The sequence below is a fragment of the Myotis myotis genome, unplaced genomic scaffold (assembly GCF_014108235.1).
Source record: "Myotis myotis isolate mMyoMyo1 unplaced genomic scaffold, mMyoMyo1.p scaffold_m19_p_6, whole genome shotgun sequence".
In the NCBI taxonomy this organism is placed as follows: domain Eukaryota; kingdom Metazoa; phylum Chordata; class Mammalia; order Chiroptera; family Vespertilionidae; genus Myotis; species Myotis myotis.
Window position 1 is genome coordinate 71,157,166 of NW_023416368.1, and position 25,681 is coordinate 71,182,846.

Below are 25,681 nucleotides of genomic sequence, written 5' to 3' on the forward strand. Positions count from 1 at the left end.
AGTGGCCTACAGTCTTAAGACCAAGCTTTCATTGAGCATAGCCTCCGGACTGTGAACTTCAGGACACATTTGCCCCTGCTTTCCTCGCCTCTTTGGTTGAATAGGATGGCTCACGTGGGCTGCATCTGTATTCTCCTCTTCCAGCTCAGTTAGGCTCTGAGAATAGCCCCGCAGGTGAGGTTCTGGTTAAAGGATTAACTAGTTTCACCGGAGGACAGACCTTAATAAGACAAACACTGGGCTCTGACCTGTTTGTCAAAATGGCTCCTTTCTCCTTCCCTTACTGCATGTACAAGAGGGTTTTTCTTCGATATTTGATCTCAGAACCGGGTTGAGCTTCTGGGGGTAACTCTCCCCAAATTATTGGAGCCCTATCACTTGGTGCCTCCCCTTTGGAGTGTTTAATGCTCAGACTTGTCTGCACTGAGCCTCCAGCTACTTGTCAACCTGCAGCTCAGGTTTTTCTCTCCTGGCACTGGTTCCCAAGCCCTCTCCACGCCTGGGTCCCGCTCCGGTAAGCCTCAGCTTCCAGTGTTCTCCTGTCTGCCCCTCTAATTCGGGGGGGCTGCGGGGGCGGGGGCAGCAGTTTGCTCTCTGCTCTCTCCTCTCTTATGGATCCAAGAAGAGTTCATTTTTCGGTCTGTTTGACTTTTTACTTGTTAGGATGATGCATGCAGAACTGGAAAGTAGAAGTGGTAAATTAGATTTCAATGAAATAAACTTAGAAAATGTTTAGGACATTTGTACTTAAAGCTTTAGTAACACAGTAAATAGGTTTTTTTCCCCCTAAAAACATACAGATTGTTTTTAAAAACACTGAATAGTCATTTTGCAATGTAAGAAGTAGAAATGATAAATGCATCTGAAGTTATTAATTGCGTTAGTAATCAAGAAAGGCAAATTAGAGTATGGATAATATATGTGTCACCAGTAAATTTTGAAATACCTTGCAATGCTTCTGAGGATGTTTGAAAATTACCAAATATACTCTAAAGATATTCTAGCAATTCTCTATGTAGGAATTATCCTTCCTTCCCCAAAAAGACATAACTAGGAATATATAAACAAAGATGTTCATTTCAACATTGTTTATAATAAAAAAATTAAAGTATATTTTCAGTGGACTGGTCTAAATGGTGCTGCAATGAAATGATGTCAGTCATTGGAAGTAAATGAAAAGATAGCTTTCTGTACAATTATGTCAGATAAAATCAAATTATACAGCTGTATGGATATTAGACTCAGAATGCAAATGTTAGGAAACATACACCGAAAATCTATCTTGAACATATTTCTTTTTCCTAAATAAAGTAGTAACATAAGATGGCATAATCAAATCTTACTGCTAGTGCCTTCTGTGGAGTATGCTAACAGGTGACTAAAGAAATATACACTTTCAAAGCGTATTATCTGTGTTAGAAAATGGAATGGTTTTTACACAGAGGATAACCCTGCTTTCTCGCCTCCTGCTAGGGAAGGGTGAGCACGGGAAACCTTACCCCCTCACTGAAGACGACCACGATGACTCAGCTTACAGGGAAAATGGTTTCAATATTTTTGTCAGCAACAATATCGCTCTGGAGAGGTCTCTGCCCGACATTCGTCATGCTAAGTGAGTATCAGCATGCCAGTGTGGGGGGTGGTTTTTTTTGTTTAGCTACTTAGTTGTATTATGTTTAAGATGTCACTAATGCTTTTGCCCTAATAATATTATAGAAACTTTTCTATTTCATAGTCTTAAATAGGTCTGCTTTAAATTGGAATGATCTTTAAAATTCTAAAAGAATAGCGCCTCTAAAACTTAAGACACGTGTTTGTTATTGAGTCCACTGTATTATTTCCATTAAAAATGAAACGTTTTTAGATAATACCCATACCATTACATTTGATCACATAGATTACGAAGCAAACAAGTTTTTTTTATTTTTTCTTGTGGTTAGTGCTGTCAGAATGTGCGTGTATATGTACTTTTGATTAGCTTCATTCTTACACCCGTCGTAGTCAGTGCCATTACAGTTACATCTTCCATGAAGAATGCCTGAAATAAATGGATCCATAATTCAAAAGTAATGGCAGTTGCTCAATTTTCTGTCACTTTATGAATTGCTTGTGGCTTGTCAATCGACAGTGAGTTCAGTTTTTACTGAATTAATAGCTAAATGTTATCCTGTAAAGGGAAACAAGAATAATCCCTCTTCTCTCTGTCCACACCTACCTACTCCTAACATTGCTTAAAGTACATTGCTTTTTTCCCTTAGTTTATTATGGTTTTCTCGATAGCATACATAATGCCAAAAGTATGCCATAGAATGTGATCAGAATTTGAAGTTGTGGAATTCTACATATTTGAGAAATCTATTCAACTATAATATGTTTAATTCTCCCCCACCTCACTCTTCCTTTGGCACCACTGTTATGACATAAAGAAAATTAGAGAAAATAAAATAAGGGCAACTAATAAAAGTAGGAGTAGGAATTTAAATTAAACCAGTAATGTACAGTAAATAAAACTCTTAATTTTGTGCAAGAATAATTAACCTTTGCAAAAAAATATGGTTTGGGGCACTACTCGTATTTTACTTGCCCTATTGTGCTTTTGTAAATTCATTTTAAAATATAAAAGAATTACTGGTTTCCCCCTCAGGTTTTATGAGAATGTGCATTTCCCAATATAGTTAAGCAGAGGATTAATATGAAGAACAAATAAATTTTTCCCTAAACGAAATGCTTCATACATGGGTCTGGGCCTTCCAGCTAGCCAAATTATTCCCAGGCCACCTGAAATTATCTACAGTAATTCCCACTGACCTAGAACATGTCTAGTTATGAGAAATTGTAATACCTAATTGTACACCATCAAAGATGCATTAAATTGCATTGTTGGCATAATAAATATGCTCAGAGAATAATTTCCATCCACCTCCTCTCCCACCCTCACACTTCCAATCTTTGAATGTGTGTTCAAGTGGAAAGAGTTGCAGATGGAGACAATGCGAAAATCACTGAAGTCAAAACACGGTTGATATTCCCATTCTCCTCAGAGGCTGTATTTCCAATTTAACTGCCACCTTTCGGAGAAAGATGTTCTTAGGCAATAATGGAAAATGAAATTTTAAAATGGAAAGAAAAATAGTTTATAAATTTTATTAGAGTCACCGAGATTACAGTATCAGAGGACATTATTATAGATGTCAGGGAATAAAGATGTGGCTACAATATGTTCTGTGACCATATTTTTACTTATTTACTGAGGCTGGGTATCTAGTAGGACAAATAGTCATCTACTAGAATGATACCAACAAAGGAAAAAAAAACTTAACTGAGAATGTTGGAGATAGGTGACAGCAAGGTGTTAAGTGTGAGATACAAAAATGATATTAACCTGGTTCGTCCATTTTTCTGACTCTCAGTGAGGCAGGGAGATCTGAAGTTGCCTCTGATTTTGTCAGGATCCTACAAGCAGGAAACCAAGAGTCAAATTTGCAGGGATCCCACTGTTTAAAATCCTACACTTTTGACCTCATCTGCGCTTCTCAAAATGCAGGCACACATAACTGTAAGGGTGTGCAGCTCTGTGTAAATGGCACTTGAAATTAAAAAGCAACTTGACACCTATTCCAGTGTTATCAGTTTAATAGGCTGCAGGTGAATGACCACAGCGTGTTTATATGGATGGGCTCATGGAAGAGAATGCAAAATGTATGTGACTTGCAAGTGTTCTCTACCCATTTATAAATTCACATTCAGTAAAAAAAAAAAAAAAAAATCATAGTTCTAAAAAAGAATCAGTCTTACTTTTTGAAGCAGCATGGATGGACCTGGTCAGTTTTATACTAAGTAAAATAACTTAGAGCAGTGGTTCTCAACCTCGGCTGCACATTAGAATCACCTGGGAATCTTTTTAAAATCCTGATTTCTGGGCCTCATCCTCCAGAAATTCTGTTTCTTTGTTATGGGGTGGGGCCACAACATTAGTAACAAAGAAACAGAATTTTCTGAGGATGAGGCCCAGAAATCAGGATTTTAAAAAGATTCCCAGGTGATTCTAATGTGCAGCCAAGGTTGAGAACCACTGACTTAGAGAAAAACAAATACCATGTGTTTTCACTTATATGTGGAATCTGAAGAACAAAACAAACAAACGAAAAAAATAGAAACAGACTCATAGACACAGAGCATACTGACAGTTGACAGAAGGGAGGAGGGTTCGGAGGGCTGGGTGAAAAAGGTAAAGGACTTAGGAAGTACAAATAGTTATAGAATAGCCACATGGATGTAAATTATAGGGAGTATAGTCAGTGATCTGCCCTGTAAGTCATGTTTTTAGGTGTTTTGATTTGCTTAGTGCATATTCTAATGAACTGTGAAGAATTGTTAGAACATGAATGATTTCAGAAATTCCAAATCAGAAAGAAATTTGTCCTTTCTTCTTCACTAGCATTAAATGAACTGCTTTTTTTTGGCTTTATTATATGAGTTAGTGATAGATTCCATAAAGTAGGAGCCATAGAGGAAGGGAAGTATGTTGGCCTGTGTGCAATAATTTGATCATCCTAATAATAAATTCTAAGCTTTTCATTAATGTTTTACCAAAATTGGTTGTATTTTTCTCAGCAGTTTTTTCACCTCCCAGTTTTGTAAATTACATTTTTGTTTTTCGTACTATTTATGCTTTGGTATTGTCAAATTTTCCACTTCTTTTTCCATAGTATTGGTCCTACATTTCTGGTTGACTTTTGCACATTTTAAAAGATATGTCTACATATTTTAAATACTCCCTTCTTTAGTGACTGCCTGAGTATGTCTATATCCATAGTGCCTGGGCTCAACCTGAGATATGTCCTTAGAACATATTTTCTTTATATTTTATTTAATGTAGTGTTGATAAGAATTTTGCTATGAGAGCTTCTGCATGGCCAATGTCTAGTTAATAGTTATCTGGCTCATCTGGCTTCATTTTAGCAACTTCAGAAATTTCCCCATCTGAATATTGATGGTGCGTTGTTTGTTTGTTTGCTGTTTTTATTCAGTCAGTCATCTGGCATGCTACATCTTTGTATGCTATAAAACATCTTATTTTCACCTCCAGCTCAAGATCAGAATTATAAATAGGAACAGAAAACCATGAAGGATGGATGGTCTGCAAACTGATAAGCTTATGCATAAATATATTGTTAGCAAGATAAGATTTAAGAATATTTAAGTGTTACTCCATAGATATGAATAAATTAATCAGTAGTAACCCCATACTCCTTATAACATGGTATAAATAATCTGCGTAAGATGAAATTACATCTATGAAAAGAGGAAATGCATGAGATTAGGACACAACAGAGCCATGTGAAAAGGAGTTGATGAAGGCTTTTCAGAAGATCCCCGTGAATGCATCAGTAACATCAGGTTAACTTTATTGCTGTTACGAAAGAACACATGTTCATACAGGTCCAGTTGATGCACATGTACATTAATTAAGATGCAGTTATGAGGTGGCTTTGTAACTGGGATATTTTTGAATTAAAATAGTTATACTCTGGCCGGGCTGGTGCGGCTCAGTGGTTGAGCGTGGACCTATGAACCAGGAGATCACAGTTGATTCCTGGTCAGGGCATATGCCCGGGTTGTGGGCTCAATCCCCGGTGGGTGGCATGCAGGAGGCAGCAGATCAGTGATTCTCTCTCATCATTGGTTTTTCCATTTCCCTCTCCCTTCCTCTCTGAAATCAATAAAACATTAAAAAAATTAAATGTTTTACTCTGAATTGTGACTTTTCCCTTTCTTTTTTAAATTAAATATATTTTATTGATTTCAGAGAGGAAGGGAGAGAGAGAGAGAGAGATAGAAACATCAGTGATGAGAGAGAATCATTGATGGGCTGCCCCCTACATTCCCCACATTGGGGATTGAGCCCTCAACCAGGGCATGTGCCCTGACCCCTGATCTCCTGATTTATGGGTCGAAGCTCAACCATGGAACCATACCGGCTGGGCAAAAATGTGCATTTTCCCCCTCTATGCCAAAAACTACACAGAACTTTTGGAGGTGCTAGCTTCCTTTCATATTTTTATTCTGATTTACTTGTAAAGTGATGAAGTATCTTCTTTCACCAAGTTTACAAGTGAATTTTGAAGGAAATTAAGCTAAAATGACTGTCATGTCCTCCTGTCAGGTTTGAATACTATCACAGAGGGAGGTGGGAAACATGTCCTTTGAATCAAATGTTCTTCCAGCCTGGGGTATGTCTAAATTCGACCAAACAAACAAACAGAATGCAGACTGGTGCAGCCACTGTGGAGAACAGTATGGCATTTCCTTATAAAACTAAAAATGGAATTTCCATTTGACCCAGTGATCCCACTTCTAGGACTATATATCCCAAGAAAACAGAAACACCAATCAGAAAGGCTATATGCACCCCTATGTTCATAGTGGCACAATTTACCATAGCTAAGATCTGGAAACAGCCTAAGTGCCCATGAGCAGATGAGTGGATTAGAAAACTGTGGTACATCTACACAATGGAATACTACGCTGCTGTAAAAAAGAATGAATTCTTACCATTTGCAAAAGCATGGATGGAACTGGAGAGCATTATGCTAAGCGAAATAAGTCAGTCAGAGAAAGATACATATCACATGATCTCACTCATTTGTGGAAAATAATGAACAACAAAAACTGAGGAACCAAATTTAGAACCAGAGTCATAGAAGCACCGAACAGACTGTCCAACCTATGAGGGAAGGCGGGGGTGAGGGGGTAAGAGATCAACCAAAGGACCTGTATGCATGCATATGAGCAAAACCAATGGACACGGAGGGGGAGTCGTGAGGGCAAGTGCTCAGGGGTGGGGGCGGCTGGAGAGAGGTTAATGGGGGAAAAAGGAGACTTATGTAATACTTTAAACAATAAATAATTTAAGTTTAAAAACATAAAAGAAAATACGGTATAAAACACACACACAGATGTGGGGGGGGGGGCGTTGAACAGGGACAACAGATAGGAAATAATCTTTTAAAACTGTTGTTCAAGTGAGTACCCTTCAGTCGCTTTTATGGGTTAGCTTATGCAAATTAGCATAGACATCGATACATTAGTACATTTCCAAGGTCTCTTTCCTTGCCTAGTATTAATTCTCTCTCCAAGGTGTAATGCCAAAATGTATCTCGAGTGCATGCGCTTACCTTATGCTCAGCTATACCCACTATCATCTCTTCATTGGAATTTTAGAATAACCTCATAATTGGACCTCACACACTCCCTCTTACATTCCACAGAGTGAGTAACAGTGAGCATTAAGAACTAAGGCATATCATCTCAAATACTTAAAAGACCCCCTGTTACCCTAAAAATAATCGTCCAGGAAAGCCACCATCACCTTTCATGTTCTCACCCCGACTTACCTCACTTATCTCGGCCTCCATTTCTGCTCTTCCCAGTGTTCAAGATGTTCCCACGGTAATGCCGCAATGAACACACAGCTGCATGAACACAACACACAATTTTGTTCCTTAGTATAGACATCAAAATATCCTATTACATTGAAGTGTTAATCATATTGCCATATTAATATTAATTTACAGATAAGTTTTTATGTACGAGGGAACCAAATAAATAAGTAGTGGTACCATCCCCTGCCATGCACGCGCTATCAAACACACTCACGTTTATCCAGTAGTCCAAACTAATTTTTCAGGCCTGTCAAAGCAAAATAAATTACCAGTTATCACTGCTTTATCAAACCCAACTGACATGGCAAGATTAGAACAGCGAAACAATGTGACTGAAACCAGCCATTGGAAATTGAATATCTGACATTAAAACAATTATGTAAATTGGTGCCTGGAAATGACTTACATGGATAGGCTCCCTAGTATGCTTGTCACTAGCCAGATGCCAAGTTGACATTTTATTCTGCCGCTACTGAGAAAAGGGCCAAGAGAACTTCAGCTGAACTATGATGGCTTTGCAAGTAATCATACAATGATGAAAAATTAAAGGAAAGTATTTCCCCTTTCTGAACATGAGTGATTCCCTTGAGAAGATTAAAAAAATTTTTTTTTGGTTCACTAGCTATACTATACTTAGTAAAGCCATTTTATAAGGCATTTGATAAACTAAAAGGCAGTGAATTAAATAGTTAACTAATTAATTGATTTGGAGAGTGTCCAAGGTGTTGACACTGGTACTTGTAAATGTGTCAAACGGTGGTCTAAATGTACCCCCAAAATACAGGACCATTTTGCTATAGCCACGAAGTCAAACAAATTATAGTATTTCAACTTGCTTTCTCTCCCACACACAGCCTAATGAAACTGCCTGGAACTGAATTGGCACTCTTTATCAACATTTCAGAGAATTATAATGATTATTATAAAATGGTACAAGATCATAATCATTTAGAATGTGGACTCTAATGCAAGCTCAAAATATCACTTCCTGCCTGTTTATTATCATTACTGTGCAATGGAATTTTACCACATTTAACATTATCTGAAATATGTTCCAAATTTCATTTGTTTCACATGAGAAATATATATATATATATAAAAATATCATTTTATATCATATATATATATATATCATTTTATGAAAAGAAGAAATGTAAGAAAAACAACAAAAAAGCACTCCACCCAGCAACAGCAGTGTATATATTCTTCTCAAGTATGCATGAAACATATCTTCAAGGTTGACCATACCCTGGATTATAAAACAAATACTACAGATTTTAAAAAATTGAAATTTTACAAGTATATTCTATGACCATAAAATAATTAAATTAAAATTGAGCAGAAAAATAACAAGACAATCATCAATCACTTGGAAATTTAAAGCATATTTTCAGTAATCAGTATTTCAAAAGGAAGTTTAAGGGAAATTTCAAAATATTTTTAAATGAACAAAAATAAAAATTTTAAAACTGTTTATTTCAAGCAGCTCCTATAATGAAATCATTCTAATCTTCTATCATTCAGTGCTGGTAAAAATAAAGAACATAAGGCCTCAAATCAATAATCTAAGCCTTTACCTTAAGAGACTGAAAACAAAAGGAACAAACTAAAGAATAAATTCCTTACTGTAACCATGGAGTTATCTTTATTTAATTGCTTTTCTATCAACTTTTACTACTATATTCAGAAACCCTGTTATTAGGCGCATAAAACATTTTGTTGTGTCCGCTTGATGACTTGATCTCTCTATCATGAAATGAACTTCTATGGAAGTGGAGCCTTAAATATTATAATTTTTGTCAATTAAGAAATTGAATCCTGTTTTTTTTTCCATTAAATGTCATCACACAGTTTCCTTTTTTACTTAAAAGCAGGCAGAAGACTGAAATGGCTGTGTTCACTAGTGTGGTCTGGCAAATATTTCTGATGATGTTCCTTCTGGATTCTATAGGATAGCATATCCCTTATGCTGTGTGACTACTTCTGACCAATGAGTTGTAAGCAGAAAGCATTATGTCATTTTAGAGGCAGACCACTTCATTACCAGTTCAAGACCCATCAGCCTTCTCATTTACCTCTGGCAGAATGACTGACAGGTCAAAATGTTGCTGTTTGCACTGACTACAGTGAGCAGAGATTTTCTTGCCAATCAGTGGTGAACATGCAGAAGAATTAAAAAACAGAATATTTTTTGAGCCATTGGGATTTGGCATTGGTTATGAATACAACATTACTTCCCCACTGATACACTTAATATAAGTAGATACGAAAAAACTCAGTAAAACAAAAAATAAAGCTATAGGTTAGATAAGTTAACAAAATGACCTAAGGACTGAAATATGCAAGTACTTCCAACCAAACATTTTACTCAAATCTTGCAATACAAGAGTTTGATTTTTTAAAATGTGAGTTTTGGCATTGTAATTAATACTAAATTTCAGCCTTAGACATCGAGGAAAAATGTTTAGGTGATGGTAAGACCAATACAAAGGTCTTAGCAACCTCAAATGCAAGTTTGCCTAAATACCTGCAGTATAAATGTTGATATTGTATTATGAATGAGAAAATATCTCTTTTAGAGAAAAAAATATATATCACAAGTATGGCACTTCCTTTATATATCTGTAATTAAAATGAACTTTAGGCCTATTCCTATTGTTAAACGGACCACTTATTTTTGTGTGTGAAACCAATGACATTCTAAGGATAAATTAGCTATAAAAGGAATGACGGTTAAGTATGTTTAAAATTAGCAATGCTGTTAAACTAAAAATATTTTAAATTTTTCATTTTAATAAATGACAATAGAGAATGTCAGAAAATGTGTATGGATTGTTTTGGGAAAACAGAAGAGTATGAGAAATTATCTATTGAAGTTTATTTTCATTATTGTCAATGGTTTAGAAAAATGTTTTCAGACTAATTTGTAGGTTTTTTGTCAGCTTTTAAAATGCCTTCATGATTTGTCATTTCTCTCAAGTAACGAGAATGTAAACTATTTCTTTTGTCTCTCTGATTCATTTAAAATTTGAGGAAGTGGTGTTTTTTTTAATCCATTTAGATAAATTGTTGCTTAACAAAGAGATGTCCTCAAATCTGAGCCATTCCTAAACTCTTAAGTTAATTTTATGCAAATGTTTATTTTAAAATAATACAGCAATATTAAATACAATAATTACCGGCATTTTCATTCATTTTTTTGTAAACTTAATGCAGCAAATGTTTTGATGTCTCTGTTTCCTCATTGTAATTTTGCTACATACCTGTAACCATAAACATATAAATTGTTCTTTATTTTACTTATTTCTTTGAGTTCCATATCATTACATTGTCTTCATATTTAACAAACTTCCATTCTGAACCTGTCTTGAGATTAAACCTGAAATAGACAGTTTGCAGGTTCTTAATAAAGCCCTGGATATGCTTCAATATTCCTAGCAATGCTGAGATGCAGCCATCTGGACCACAGCTTCCTGATCCCAATGGCTGAGTTTGGGAGTGTTTTCAACATCCTTTAGAGCAGGTTAAACGCTAAAATGATGAAATATAATTCAATCAGATTAAACACTGTCACAAGGTGGTTGGTTTTCCTTTGAGTGATCAGATCAGCACCCTCCATTTTTTTTTTTTTTTTTTTTTTTTTTTTTTTTTTTTTTTTTTTTTACCAGAACTATTATACTTGCTGTCCTGCCTGTAGTCTCTGCTGTCTTCAATGTATTGTCTGCCTGCTGCCGGGGGGAACGTGTAAACACAGTTCTGTCTTTCTCATCATTGACAATCTGTGAGGAACTTCACACTGACTACAGGCTAATGTCCAAATCCCTTAGAATCATTTTCAGGATCCTGCATGATCTGTTCTCAACATACAGACTCATCTATAAAGACGCCCCTGATTCTTTCAGACAAAGTTAGTCATACTTCCTTCCAGCTCTCTGCCTCTGGGCCATCTGTTATGTCACTTGTCTGATTTGATTCTGATAATTTTATGTATCTGTCCACGGGTCTGTGAATCCTTAAGGCAAGAAACCCTCACCCCCGAGACACACAACTCAGTCACTGACACCCTTGGAATCCACCGGAACTCTACAACCTGGGCCCAGGCCACTGACTCCTTTGTAGGACTTGAGCTCTGCAGGCTGGCGCTATTGCTTTTCCCCAAGTTGATGGTGCATGGAGGGGAGTGCTCCACCCAAGAAAGATGGTGTCTGCGGTGTGAGACAGGCACTCAGCTCAGGTGCCCTGGTGGCTGCCATTCAGCTCTCTCCCTGGAGCCACACACCTCAGTCTCTCCTCACATGACTCTAGCCTGCTCCTCTCTTCCTCCACCAGCACCCAGGGGGACTGCCTGCCAATGAGATTTGGGGTATTGGCCCTTTAAGAGGGTGCCCCAGTTTCTTGCAGACTCTAATCTCTCCCTGGCATACAGACACCCCTTTGATTTCACAGCCAGTCATTATGTGGGTACCTCTTTCTGGTTCTGGTGCTCTGGGCTAGGGAGCCCAGCATGGGGTTTAGATCTTGCTCCTCAGGGCAACTTATGTAGCTGAGACATCCGTCTGGATTCTCAGCTGCTGCCTGTGGGAGGGGGGCAGCCCTATTCCTATCTCCGCCCTTCCTGTCAGTTTCCATGTGCCGCCTCCTGTAAATTCTTGGTTATACGATTTCTGTTTCAGATAGTCTTTGGTTGGTTATTCAGGTTGGTGGTTCTGTATTTTAATTGTAATTCCAGTTTGGTCCTGGGAGGAGGTGAGTGTAACGTGCACCTACGCTGTCGCTCTCTTGAATCAATCACCTCTCTTTGGCTCTAAATGTAATCTTATTATGTGATTGTATCAGTGTATAATAATTGGGTATTAAATGTTCATTGATTTCATTTTAATACTGTGTTTTCCCCTGTATAGCCTTATATACTACCTAGCTGCTGAAACATACCACAACCAAAACTGATTAAGCATAATTATTAAAGAAGGTGAATTTCCAAAATTTTGTAGGAAATCCATGTAAAGGTTAACCACGATTTTAATGCATAAAATTTACCCTTCAACCTGGTTAAAAACTTAAAAAATATATGCTAAGGAAAAGAAGCTAGACCCAAAAGACTACATATTATATGAATCAATTTATATGAAATATACAGAATAGGTAAATCAATAGAGACAGAAAGGAGGTTAGTAGTTGCCAGGAACTGGTGGGAGGGGAGAATGGAGAAAGCAGTGGATACGGGGTTTCCTTTTGGAGTGACGAAAATGTTCTGGAATTAGTGATGATTGTTGCATAACATTGTGAATTTACTAAATGTCACTAATAGTAATTTTATGTTATGTGTATTTAACCACAATAAAATATGCTATTACTTAGTAAGCAGTCAATAAGTATTAGTTATCACTACTAAAAAAAAAAAAAAAAAACCAAAAAATTTACCCTTATTAATATATTTTTTAAGTTCACAAGAACACATTTTAATGTAATTCTTGCCTGGTATTTAAGGATACAAAAAAGGATACATAATTATTTTATTATGAATGATTGCGAGCCCTGGCTTGTGTGGCTCAGTTGGTTGGGCATAATCCTATGTACTGAGGGGTTGCCAGTTCGATTACTGGTCAGGGCAATGCCCAGGTTGTGGGCTTGACCCCAGGTGGGGGTTGGGCAGGAGGCAACCACTTGATGTTTCACTCTCACACATCAGTTTTTTTCTCCATTCCTCTCCCTTCCTCTCTCTAAAAATCAATAAAATTCTTTAAAAGAAAAAGAATGAGTGAGAAAAGGAATTAATAATGGGTTCCATGAATAAGCAGAGTAACTGTTAAGATGTACAAGCTCTGGCTGGAAAAGTAAGTATTAGACAAGGTCTAGTTTTCAAATCCTTCTGATAACGTAATATGTAAACAGCAATATGTAATATATTATAGTTTTGCATTTGACCTAGCTTTTTTGTCCCTTTATTATCTCCAGTTGTAAGCACAAGCTGTACCTGGAAATACTGCCAAACACCAGCATCATTATCCCATTTCATAATGAAGGTTGGACTTCACTCCTGCGTACCATACACAGTATAATTAACCGAACCCCGGAGAGTCTGATAGCAGAAATCATTCTAGTAGATGACTTCAGTGACAGAGGTAAGAGACAGTTTCAATATTTTATCCGATTCTGTTATTCACCTCCTAGACAAACATGATAGAGTTAAAATAGGCAGAAGGTTATTGTAATGTTTCTTTTTGATTCTCTCTGAAAAGTGATTACGGAGTTTTGCCTATGTTGTGATTTCATAAAATGTTGGCCAAATGCAAAATAAACAGAATGAGAAATTATTGTTGTCATTAGGAGAAGTATAAAAAAATCTGCATGACATTCCTGTTGTAAATTAGACAGGTGTTAGCAAATGTCTCAAATTTTACTTTCAGCTTCAGGACAAACACTGCAAAATATGTCCTGGTGAGTACTTATGAATAGTGAAATATTTCAGTAAAACTATAAAATCTGTTTCTGTTTCTGAAGATTATCTACTCTATTATTTATAAGTATGATACATTCTCTGGGTTATGCTTATGTTACTTCATAAATACTAAAAATTATAGTGAGACACAAATATTTTCTTTGGCAATTCTAGCTATTTTGTAATGTCTGAAAAAATAATAAAACAAATCTGGCTTAACAGTGTATTAGCAAATTTGATGTAAGTTTTAATAATTTAGCATTCTGATAAACAATTGGTTTTATAAGACAGGGGGATAAAATATAGAAACGTTCCTGAGATTAGGTTTTAACAATTATCTTTGGTCTAAATGAGAAAGTAGTTGATACTGCAGAGAAAACAAATTTTATCTTTATCTTTCTTGCTGGTGTGAGTGAAGAGGAGGAAACCTTTTCTAATGATATTCATCTATTTGAGGGTATAATTTTCTACCTTACTGCATGAAAGGGCTCTGCTTAACATGCTGTACAACTGTAAGAAAGAGTGATAGTAAAATAGTTTGATTGCATATTATTCTTATGCCTCACAAGAGAATACATCTTGAAACCATATGGGTTAATTGAAGTTTTGAAATTTAAAAACACCATTTGGATCAAAAAACACCATTTTCTTCATAGTATCCAAAAATTATGTAAAAGTAAAACTGCTTAGTATGTTAGTTTTCAGGTTTCTTTAAGAGAGTTCTAGTCTTCAGTGATTCACTTCAAATACTGACTCAGGATCTGCCTAATATTAACGTTGGTAGGACAAAAATAAAGTTGTCTAACATCATTCCATTAAAATAGTAAACTACCAACTTGGTGATTTACGCTGATTTTAAAGCAGGTTTTGCCTTGCCTTGCTTTGAAAGATGTGCATTCAATACTACCTAAGAGCATAGCCTAGTATCTAAACTTGAAATTTATTATTTAAAATTTTATTTCTGTAACATTGATTTCTTTTTTATTCTAATTGAGGCTATTTATTTCAAAACAGTCATTCTTGTCTCAGACTAAAAATAGGCATTTAATGTGTGAAAGCTAAAACTTTGCTTTTCTGTAAAGGAATGAACGAGGGAATAGCTATCTCAGGCTGTACACACCAAACAACTGGTCTTTTGGGTTGACTGGTACTCAGAGAGATCAGACGGTGTATCTGTGGAGAATTTTCTACATAATTAACTTTGTCTTGGTAAACTATTGATTACAGCAGAATTTTGACCTGGAGGTAACAGTAGGAAACACTTGGTGACAGGAAATTGTGGTTTGTACAACATTTTTTGCTGAATATTTCTCAGAGGTATTTTTTTTTTTATTGAAAGTCTTTAAAGAGATAGAAAATAGTGGCCTCTACCTTTGTCTTGACTTCAAATAACTGTCCTCTTCTGTACAGTAGTACTTCTGATGGACTATCCTGCAGGTAATGTTACCTGGGAAGTGAGTTCCAGAAGATTTCAATGCAATTACTGTTAGTAAAGTAACAGAAAAAGGATTATTTGGGATACTTATTGTGATTCTGACTTCTTTATTGAACATTTAAGAGAATAATAATATTAATGCTTTGGTAAATCATAGATATTCTATTCCTATGAACTCTCAAGTTGAAAGCATTGCTTTATGATCATTAAATTTTCAAAAGGTTAAATTATTTGCACATTGCATTTCATTATGTGAATGTATCAATATGTGTAAAAGTAAACTTTGCAAGAAATATTTTATGGAAGTACTCTGTTATCTATTAGAATACATTGTAATTCCAATGTTGCATGGATTAGGAGAGACTTTTCGTCCAAATTTATATCTCAGATTACAAAATCTCAACTGATAAAATACTAGGATTTGGGTAGACCTAAAAGATATCACCCTGCTTTTTGAATAATTTGAAATATAAAACATTAATAAACACAGGTTAGAATCTCATCACCAGTTATTATGACACCGGGTAAATTAACTAACTTCCCTAAGCCTCAGACTTTTCTTTTATCAACATAGGGCTAAGTAACTTTAGTTATGTAAATAGCTCCTCATGGGCAAGGTTTTGATGGAGAGCAATCTTGGATGGTCGAGTGAACTATGCACTACAGAGGAGAATAGTTCCTCTCAATTACTGATTTCTACTCACCAAATACTTCCCTGCTACTATAAGATAGACATTCTCCATACTGAGGAGATCCTCTCAATTTATCAGATCTAGTCCACAATAATTTATCTATCTATCTATCTATCCATTCATCCACCTATCTACCTATTATCTCCAGATGCAACAGAAGTCAGAGGGCACATGAAGACAAATTTTGGTAATGTGCACCGTGTTGGAAAAATCAGAACTGCATTAACATTTTAAAAACCTCTAAACCTATAAATAACTTGGTGATTTACTACATATTTTAAAGAAAAATTAAATTCTAGACTTTCATTAAAAGGAGAATAAATAGAACCCACCTAAAATTACATGAGTGGTCTTACATGAGTGTTGATTAAAATTCCTTAAAAGTTTATATTCACTTTTAGGAGGAAACTATCTTACAGCATCTCTTTTTACAGGGCCTCTAAGACAGAATGTTCTTCTTCCTTTAATTTTAATATTACCTATAGCCATGAAGTTAAAAGTTATTTTACTTTATATTGTAAAGTATGTTTATACTTTTTTGTGACAACTCAGAAATCATAAGCTTCTAATATATAAATGTTACATTTTATATTTATTTTTAGAAATATATTCCAATTCCAAGTCTGCATTTTTAGAAGTTCAGTATGCATCCATATCTTTGCACTATAGCTCTCCTGGTTATTCTGAAATATTCTTTGGCCAAGGGCAATACAATTTTGACAAGATTTATTCAGATATTGCTGCCTTATTGTTTATGTCCTCCAGGTCAATAGAGTAGTTATACATAAAAAAACCCCAAAAAACAAAACAAAACACACACACACACACACACACACACACACACACACACACACAAAATGAATAAAAGGAAAGTAAACGTATTATCCATGTTAATAACATACGGTTAATATCACTTGAAATTGCTAGTTCCAAAGATGTTAGCAATATAGTGATTGGAAAATTCTGGAGTAGTGGTTTCATAACAATAGAGAAGGAAAATACTACAATAATTTATAATTACTGAGTAATTATGAACATCGCAAAGTGATTTTTAAAAATCTACTTGAATAGGTTTGACCCAGTTATCAAAATGCTTTAAAAAAAGTGATTATCCCATCTAGTAGTCTCAGTTTAGATATTCTTCCTCGAGTTGGTAAACCGAATATTGTTTCAGTCTCAGGACGTAAGGCTACTGTCTATAACAACATGAAGGTGCATGCTTGCAGGTGAGTTTTCAACAATAGCACTATGTTTTTGCTATCCAAAGCTTACCAAAGTGAGTGAATGTGATTATATTTTTTTTTAGTAAGCTCTCAGAAATACATTTAACAACTTAACTTGGGGCCTATAACAAGGCTTTTTGATGACTTTAAAGCAGGACTAATCCTGGGCTTATCTCCAAATTCCAGGCAACGTTAACAGCATCCACATGGAAACTGTTGAAGTGTGTGAAATAAGCTGGGGCTTAACCTCAGAGATAGGATATATTTGAACCTGACAATTCTCTGAACCCAGTTTGCTTAGATGAATGCAAGTTCAAATTGTGGATAGTGCAGGAGAGTTGCTGACACACTTTTCTAAATGCAAGCATGGAAGTGCTGCTGCACACTGGATGCACTCACACACATTCACACTTGGTCAGTCGTTATTGCCCCTGCTTGTTTCAAACGTCCTCATCGGGAAAGGTAGGGAGTTGAGTTTCATGAAGACCTGTTACGCTCCACGTACTAGTCAGAGGGAAAATCATAGACTATAAACTATCCTCCAGTCTAGCAAAGCCAGCCACTAAAAAAATCCAGTGTACTTTTCTGCAGATGGCATGACTAGTTGCTGCCCAAAGTATTGCCCCCAGGCCAGCAGCATTACATTGAAGTTTAGAAGAAATGCAGAATCTCACGCCCCATCCAGTTAGATCAGAAGCTGCATTTTAATAGGATCTCTATGTAATTTTTATGCCAATCAGAGTTTCAAAATAACTTTCATGTGTTTCAAGTTGGGGTTTTATGATTCAGTGTGTAATATGGGTGTAACTGTGCATATTGTATTATAGATCTGTAAAGGAAAGGTTGAGATAGAATTTCATGTATTATTTTGCATTTATTATTTCTTTGATAGAATTCAGCATTTTCACAAATTTGTAGACATTTGCTCTGCTTTCGTATGAACTCATTTGATAGCATTTTATGTTCAATCTCACTTTACTGCCATTATTTTCTCCTTTGCCATTTTTCCTTCTTTGTTATACAAATGCCTTTTAACATTTTATAGATATATTTTGCTTTGGAAAAATTCAATAATTTTTATGCCAGTGTTTATTAAAATTCATTTCATTTTCAAAACTGAGCTAAAGCTGTTAAAGTATGTATACATTTTTGGGGGACACCCTGTGTGTGTGTATTTGTGTTTGTGTGTGTGTGAAAGCACTTTCTTTAAAGATCCATATTACCATAAAAATCATAGAGTCTTCACATGGTTGAGTGTTTATACATTTTTTAAATAGTAAAAATCTTTTCAATCAATTTCCAAATGAACTGAGCCTTGAATTTCAGGTCCTATTTGACTCAAATATTCTGGTTATACATTAAGGAAAGTTTCAATAGCAGACAAATCAGTTAGCATGAGTTTTACAGCTTTTGAGAGTTGGAAGATATCATAACTGTGAGAAGGTTGTAAAACAGAAGAAGAATGGTAGTGCATTTTTATTTTATATGATGAAATACTAACACTAAAGTGCATATAAAGATTCTGAGATGACAATCAACAAAAATGCTTTAGTGCTGGCATTCCATCAGATACTCCACTAGACTATGAGACAAGCAATTTCTATGTCTCTGATTTATTGAGAGCGAGTCACTACAAATGAATCTTGGGATTGCTTAGATTTCATGTATTTTAAATTGTAAAAATGTTTTAATTTAAAGTCAAAAGATAATCATAAATATCAATAGGTAGCATAAACTAGGAAACTACAACTGTGTACTTTTCTGTTTAGCAATTCATCATTTGCTAAAGCATTGAGAGAAAGCTGTTCTGTTTTTCTGATGATAAATGTGTATATCATGTTGCACAGCGGTCAAATGGATAGTTTTAATAAAATGGCTGTGTTTTACCAATTAGTTGAGCATTTGTGATTAAAAGGGAATTTAAGACATAGAGTGGCACTGTTTCCAAGGGTCATAAATATGAATGTAAAAGAGTATGTGTTCGCAAGGTCACAGGGAAATGAACCTACCTCCCAGAGTAAGTTTGGGAAGTTACAAAATTAACTAATAAAAAGTCTCCTTGCATTTATAAAATGTGAGTAATTAGCCATCAGCGACAGAATATGTACTGAGTAGAATTGGTCTCAGAAGGCAAAGCACTTTCGGATTTCTCCCTCTGGTTTTAAATTAAAAATGTAATCTCATGTGATGTAGATGTCTACATAAGAGAATTTATCTGGGAATAATCTTGAGAGTTTTGTATCCTTGATGAGCTTTCCCTTTGCATGAATGTTTGGAATAGCATTTTGTTATATCTGTTTCTCCCTACAGAGCTAATGTGTATAATCTCTCATTTTCAAGAGTGTTACTGAGGGTTATACACACACACTTGCAATTCTCATCATTAATACTGGAACACTTTATTCATTCTAGTAGAAACCTATTTTAAATAAGTACCTATTTTAAAGGTTAGAATAAATGATCTTGAGATACTTTAAAGGTATATGTATTCCTTTTTTTTTTTTTAATCCCTCACATGAGGATATATTTCCATTGATTTTTAGAGAGAGTGGGAGAGGGAAAGACAGAGAGAAACAGGTGTGAGAGAAACACATCCATTGGTTGCCTCCTGCAAGCTCCCTGACTGAGGCCGAAGCCAGGGAGGAGCCTGCAACCGAGGTATGTGCCAAACTGGCTAGGGTACGGTATATGTATTCTTAATAGATTGTTTTATGAATTAGCCTTTATAACACTGGCATTGGTAGGTTCAGAGCATTGCTAATGATTGTTTTGGGAATTATAGTTTTCTGTCTTCTAAAGAAAGCAATAGTATATCTACATTTGATGAAATTAAGATTCAGTAAGATTTATCTTGAATTTACAAAGATACATTTGTTGCAACTTCAATGAAAATAGACAATTTTATGAAGTTAGATATAAAAAGAACTATTTTAAACTGTTCTAATGTAAACTATGAGTTTGTAGTTTGAGAGAATGAAGTCTCCAGAATTTATCTGGGAATAATCTTGAGAGTTTTGTATCCTTGATGAGCTTTCCCTTTGCATGAATGGTTTCTAAGCTAATTTTGAACTCAAAAGTAAGATTTTGGAAAATATGTAATAGAATGAAGAGGCAAAACCTAAGTTCCATCATCTAGGTTGAATGTATGTTAGATACTACATATAATATTAGACCAAAGTTCACATTTGAAAAATTTTGTTATTTCTTTTGCTTTATCACGTAAAAATGTTTTGTGTACTTAAGGGAATGAAGTTAACACATTGAAACATACCATTCCTTTATTGTGAGTTGTCTTTTTAAAATGCCCATATAAAGTAGTCTATTTGGGGGTTATAAATATTTATATTTGCTCTTTGAGTTATTATTAAAGTTTTTTCCAATAACTTTATTTTGAAGAGATGGTGAATCTCATCTTACTGTCATTTTCCTGACTAGTATATTACTCTTTTTGCAGTTCTTTTCTCTGCTTCAGTATTAGTTTGAAGCATGTGAGATTGTCATTTTTTTACATTAAATGACTGACAATATATGCTAGTTTCATATATCCTTCCTTCATAACAAGCATCATTAAACGTATTTATGTTTGGCTAGAACAATGATTTAGGGCTAATGTTTTGAATTAGTCCTTTTAAAGATTTAGCAGGCCCTAGCTGGTTTGGCTCAGTGGCTAGAGTGTTGGCCTGCGGACTGAAGAGGCCCAGGTTTGATTCTAATCAAGGGCACATGCCCAGGTTGCTGGCTCGATCCCCAGTGGGGGGCATGCAGGAGGCAGCCAATCAATGATTCTCTCTCATTATTGATGTTTCTATCTCTCCCTCCCTTTCTCTCTGAAATCAATAAAAATATATTTTTAAAAAGATTTAGTAGGGAAGCCCTCTCATCATGTGGTAGACAAGCTGACCTGGCTTTCCAATTGCTATTTGAAGGAAACTTTCAGGTGGTTGACTTAATATGGGTTTGGCATAGAAGGGGCTGATTCTTTTCAAAGCAAAACTGTTACAGTTCACCAACACCACAAAGGCATGACTTACTCAAGAAAAAGAAATTGTGCAATTTATTTTATGGCAGATTAAATTCCATTTAGTTTCCTAGCAGACAGCTGTTTTGAGTAGGGTGTCACTTGTATGAAACCATTTTATGGATGTTGGGCTTCAGATCTCGGGCAGGCATAGCTTTCAGAGATAAAATAAAAGGTTATGTTTTATGATTATTCCTTTTGTCAGCAAACCTCAGCTGGTGAGCATTAATAATATCGTGTTCAGTATTTCAAGCAGCTCTTTTTGATGTCTAAATATCCATCTGATCTTGATTTTCAAAAAATGATTGCATTGACACAATGCAAAAACACACAAATGTTTCCTCCTTTATCCTGAATTATTACACTTAGAAAATTAACAATCTCTCATCAGTCAAAATTTTTGATAAGCTGTTTTCAACATCAAGTGTTTTCATGTTAATGAGACATATTTTAATGAAATTATTCTATTAAGAATGAACAAGTTTACATCCACTGAATAACAATTCCCCAGTAGAATGATGATATCTTTGAGATGAAGGAATTTGTAGGTGACATGGTACATCTGTAACCTTTTATAGATGAGTAAATGGAGACTCAGAAAGGTAACACACTAGGACAATTTTACATGCTTAGATATATGTTAGATTAAAATGTACCGTTTTTATCCTGAGGTATGTCTAATTCTGAGAAACTGGAACCATTCTGATAACTATCTTGAATGTAATAAAACTGTACTACAAATATGTAGACACTCTAATAATGGAATCTAACTTATTATTTACTTTTTGCCTTGGGATCAGGGTTGTAATAGAAACTATCATTTCACTTTGTACGTACAAGTCTTGGAGTGGAGGATGCGTGAGAATTATAATGACCTGAACACACAAATTCCAGTATCTATAAGGACCTGCCAGGACTGCAGGGGCCCAGTCCTCCTAGAGAAAACAGTGTTTCTAACATCCTGAAAGGCTCACAAAGCAATAAAATGAGTTCTAAAACACAGTTAAGTGTGTTTTATGTAGCTTTTTACAGGCTGATGTAGAGTAGAATTTATTGAGATAAGTGAATGGATTTTAGGCTAGCCCCGTGCAGGTCATCTGATTCTGTCCTTATTCTAGATGTATCATTCCAGAGTTAGGCAGCCTAACAAGGCTGATTCATTTCACAGAAGCCAAGGCATTTTATAGAGTGCCCCGGGCCACTCTGGTTCAAAATGTCCCCAGAAGATGAGAGTAATTCTGGAACAGAGAGAAGCTGGACTAGGAATAAAGGGCTGAGTGACTGACCGAGCACCCAGCATTGGGTTGGATACTAATTAGATACACATCCTTTATTTTTTTATTTTTTCCCACCTTTTCTCCTAAACCCCTGATAAAGAATTCTATATGGAATATATATTTACAAACTGCTTGGAAGTCTAAACCATTGCAACATGCTACAAGAAATTGCAAGATTTATTTTAACCATAAGTAATTTTCATGACACAGTGGTAGAGATAACTTTCCCAAACTGGATTCAGATAAATAGTGTCTATATATACACAGAAAGGCAAATTTCAGCTTGCAAAGTTTAATGCGCTTGTTTTGATCTTTGGAAAAATTTTAAAGTAAATTACATCAATGTTTTCTAAGTAATAAAAGCATTAAATGCTATGATTCAGCACAGGTTTGTTAAATTTTAATAAAACACTATCATACAGAGACTTACAAGCTCAGATTCCCTTGGAACTGGGGGGGCTTCCTATCTCAGCAGGAATGGCCGTGATGTAATGTCCCACAAGACCCAGTGTAACCAACTGGCCCTGGGATCCCTGGCCACTCCTATAAGCATCTGAGATTCCTCCAGATTGCATGGCACCAAGCAGCCCTTATGTGCACCTACGGACTAAACCACATTATCTATAATAATAAAAGTGTAATATGCTAATTAGACTGGACGGCCAAACAACCTTCTGGACGACCTTCCGGCGGACATCCTGGACAAAGCCGAGGCTGCTGTGAGGGCCGAGGTGGCAGCTCGGAGCCCCTTGCACAAATTTCATGCATTGGCCTCTAGTGTGATAATATTTCAGTGTTAGACCTCTCTGTTTCATTTGACATTACTTGCATCACTCCTTTTTCAGGGCATGATTTTATCATCATTCTTTCTCTGGCTTTTCATTGACTTCTTCATTCTCCTTGAACATTAGTGCTTCTCAGGGCTGCACTCACCACCCACAGCTCATGTGATTGTGTGCACTATCTTTGAGTGATCAGTTCCTCCTTTCTATACAATTAAACTCTCCTCTTGCTTCTGACCCAAACATTCAACAAACTACTGGACTTCTGGGCTTAAATGACCCCACAGATATTTCAAGCTGAATGGGCTGAAATTCTTCAATTTTAACTGCTCTTCCTCCTAATTTCACTGCCACTTTTAAAAAAATACATTTTTATTGATTTCAGAGAGGAAGGGAGAGGAGGAGATAGAAACATCAATGATGAGAGAGAATCATCGGTAGGCTGTTTCCTGCATGCCCCCCACTGAGGACCAAGCATGCAACCTAGGCATGTGCCCTGACCAGGAATTGAACCATGACTTCCTGGTTCAGATCATAGATCGACACTCAACCACTGAGTCACACCAGCTGGGCTCACTTCCACTTTTGATAACATCATTCATCCAAACTAGATACCTGAGAATTGGCCCCTGTTATTTCTCTTTCCTCACATCCCACACCCAGTGAATGAGCAGATCTTGCCAAATGTACTTCCTTAGGACTTTCAAAGTCAAACCCTTTTGAAGCTCCATTCTACAGTGGAGTCAAATAACTTAATTCACTCGTTTCTCTGCCCCAAGTTATGTTCCACAGAAGCCCATCCCTTATTATCAAACTGATCTTCGTAACAAGCAAAATTGTCCAAATTACCTCTCTTGTCAAAACCTTCCTTTGGCGTTTGGAGGCCTAAACAAATCCGCATCCATAATGTGGCCAGCAAAGTCCCTCGAGAGGCCCTTAGTGAGCAACCTCGCTCACCTTTCTCTATATTCTATCTTGCAATTTTTGTCATTACAAAACCAAGATGACAAGTTTTCCCTCAATGCACCACGTATTTATCCATCCTGTGTATCTCAAATCCTGTTTTCTCTACCTGAAACCTATCTCCACAATGCTTCTTTCTTTCTGTGCCCTTTATTCTAACTGACCTTTAACACTGTCTGTCCACTTTCCTTGAAACCCTCCTAAGTGGCAGCTTATGCCACTTACTGATATAAGGCCTTGAAGAGCTTATCTTAAAACAAACAATAACAAAATTTCTTGACTCAGTTTCCCCAAGAATAAAATGGGTATAACAACAGTACCCATCTCATAGGGTGTTTATAAGTATTAAAGTGAATATGTGTAAAGTGCTTAGACAGGAGTTGACCTATATTTCCCCATAAAAATTGATGGCTTCTACCTGTGGGATGATTTTCTGCTTACTTCCACAATACTCTGAGTCAATAGCACTGCAATTTCCACATCATTTGGATGGGAGTTTGTGTTTATCCCCACTACCTACTAATGAGCTCTTTGAATAAGAGGATCATCATATATGTTCTGATTCTGGGTCATAGTCATAAAATTATTGTGAGTTGAACCAATCTGTGTATTTATTCATTTACTTATCCTGGAAATAGAAATCATTCACTTCTTCAAAATTAAATGTACAAAGATAGGTTTAGCTGTTAGAGTTGGTTTCTTCAGTTCCTTTAATTAATTAGAGTGGATGAGAGAGTCCACAAGAGAGAAAACTTTGCCACTGCACAGTAATGACATATGTCAGACAGAGATAATGGAACTTCCAGGAACAAACTATGCTTCTTTGCAACAATTATTTTCAAATGTTACTAGCTCGTGATCTATTAGGTTATCCCCATTTGAGAGAGGTTGTAAGTAATATAAGATATGGTAATAATTATTCCAAGCATGTTATTTGATTTTTCCAGGAAAAGGGAATTTTAAGAAATAAGAATATTATAGAGTTAATTAAATTAGGGTCAGAACTTGTCCCAGGTCAATGTCAGAAGGGTCTTATGTTAAATGTAAAACAAATTCTATTTGTTTTGATGGAAAAACTCTTTGGTCTCTAAAAAGTTTTAATTCCAAGAGTGTGAATTAAAAAAAAAAAAAATAGCATTTCTTTATTTTACACTGTCTCCATGGCAGGATGGCATGGGATAAGAAAAGAAATATTTCTTGAATATATTTGAGCCAATGTTACATACAAAGACTCAGAATTTTAAATAAAAATGTGCAGAGGCATATGTTTCCTATATGATTACCCCTAATCAAAATGAAACTAAAATATACAATAAGAATGTTCAACTAGTCTGGCCTGTGTGGCTCAGTGTTTTAGTGTCGACCCAGAAACAAAGAGGTCGCTGGTTTGATTCCTGGTCAGGGCAC

General features: G+C 35.8%; 1 protein-coding gene across 1 annotated transcript in view; it reads left to right on the forward strand.

Moving 5' to 3' along the window:
• The window catches only part of GALNTL6 (polypeptide N-acetylgalactosaminyltransferase like 6), a 955,099-nt gene that overhangs the window by 394,261 nt on the left and 535,157 nt on the right, over positions 1-25,681 (forward strand). The window contains exons 4-5 of the mRNA XM_036315018.1: positions 1,474-1,612; positions 13,401-13,567. Of these exons, the coding sequence (XP_036170911.1) occupies positions 1,474-1,612; positions 13,401-13,567 (306 nt within the window). The remainder of the gene's footprint in view (positions 1-1,473; positions 1,613-13,400; positions 13,568-25,681) is intronic.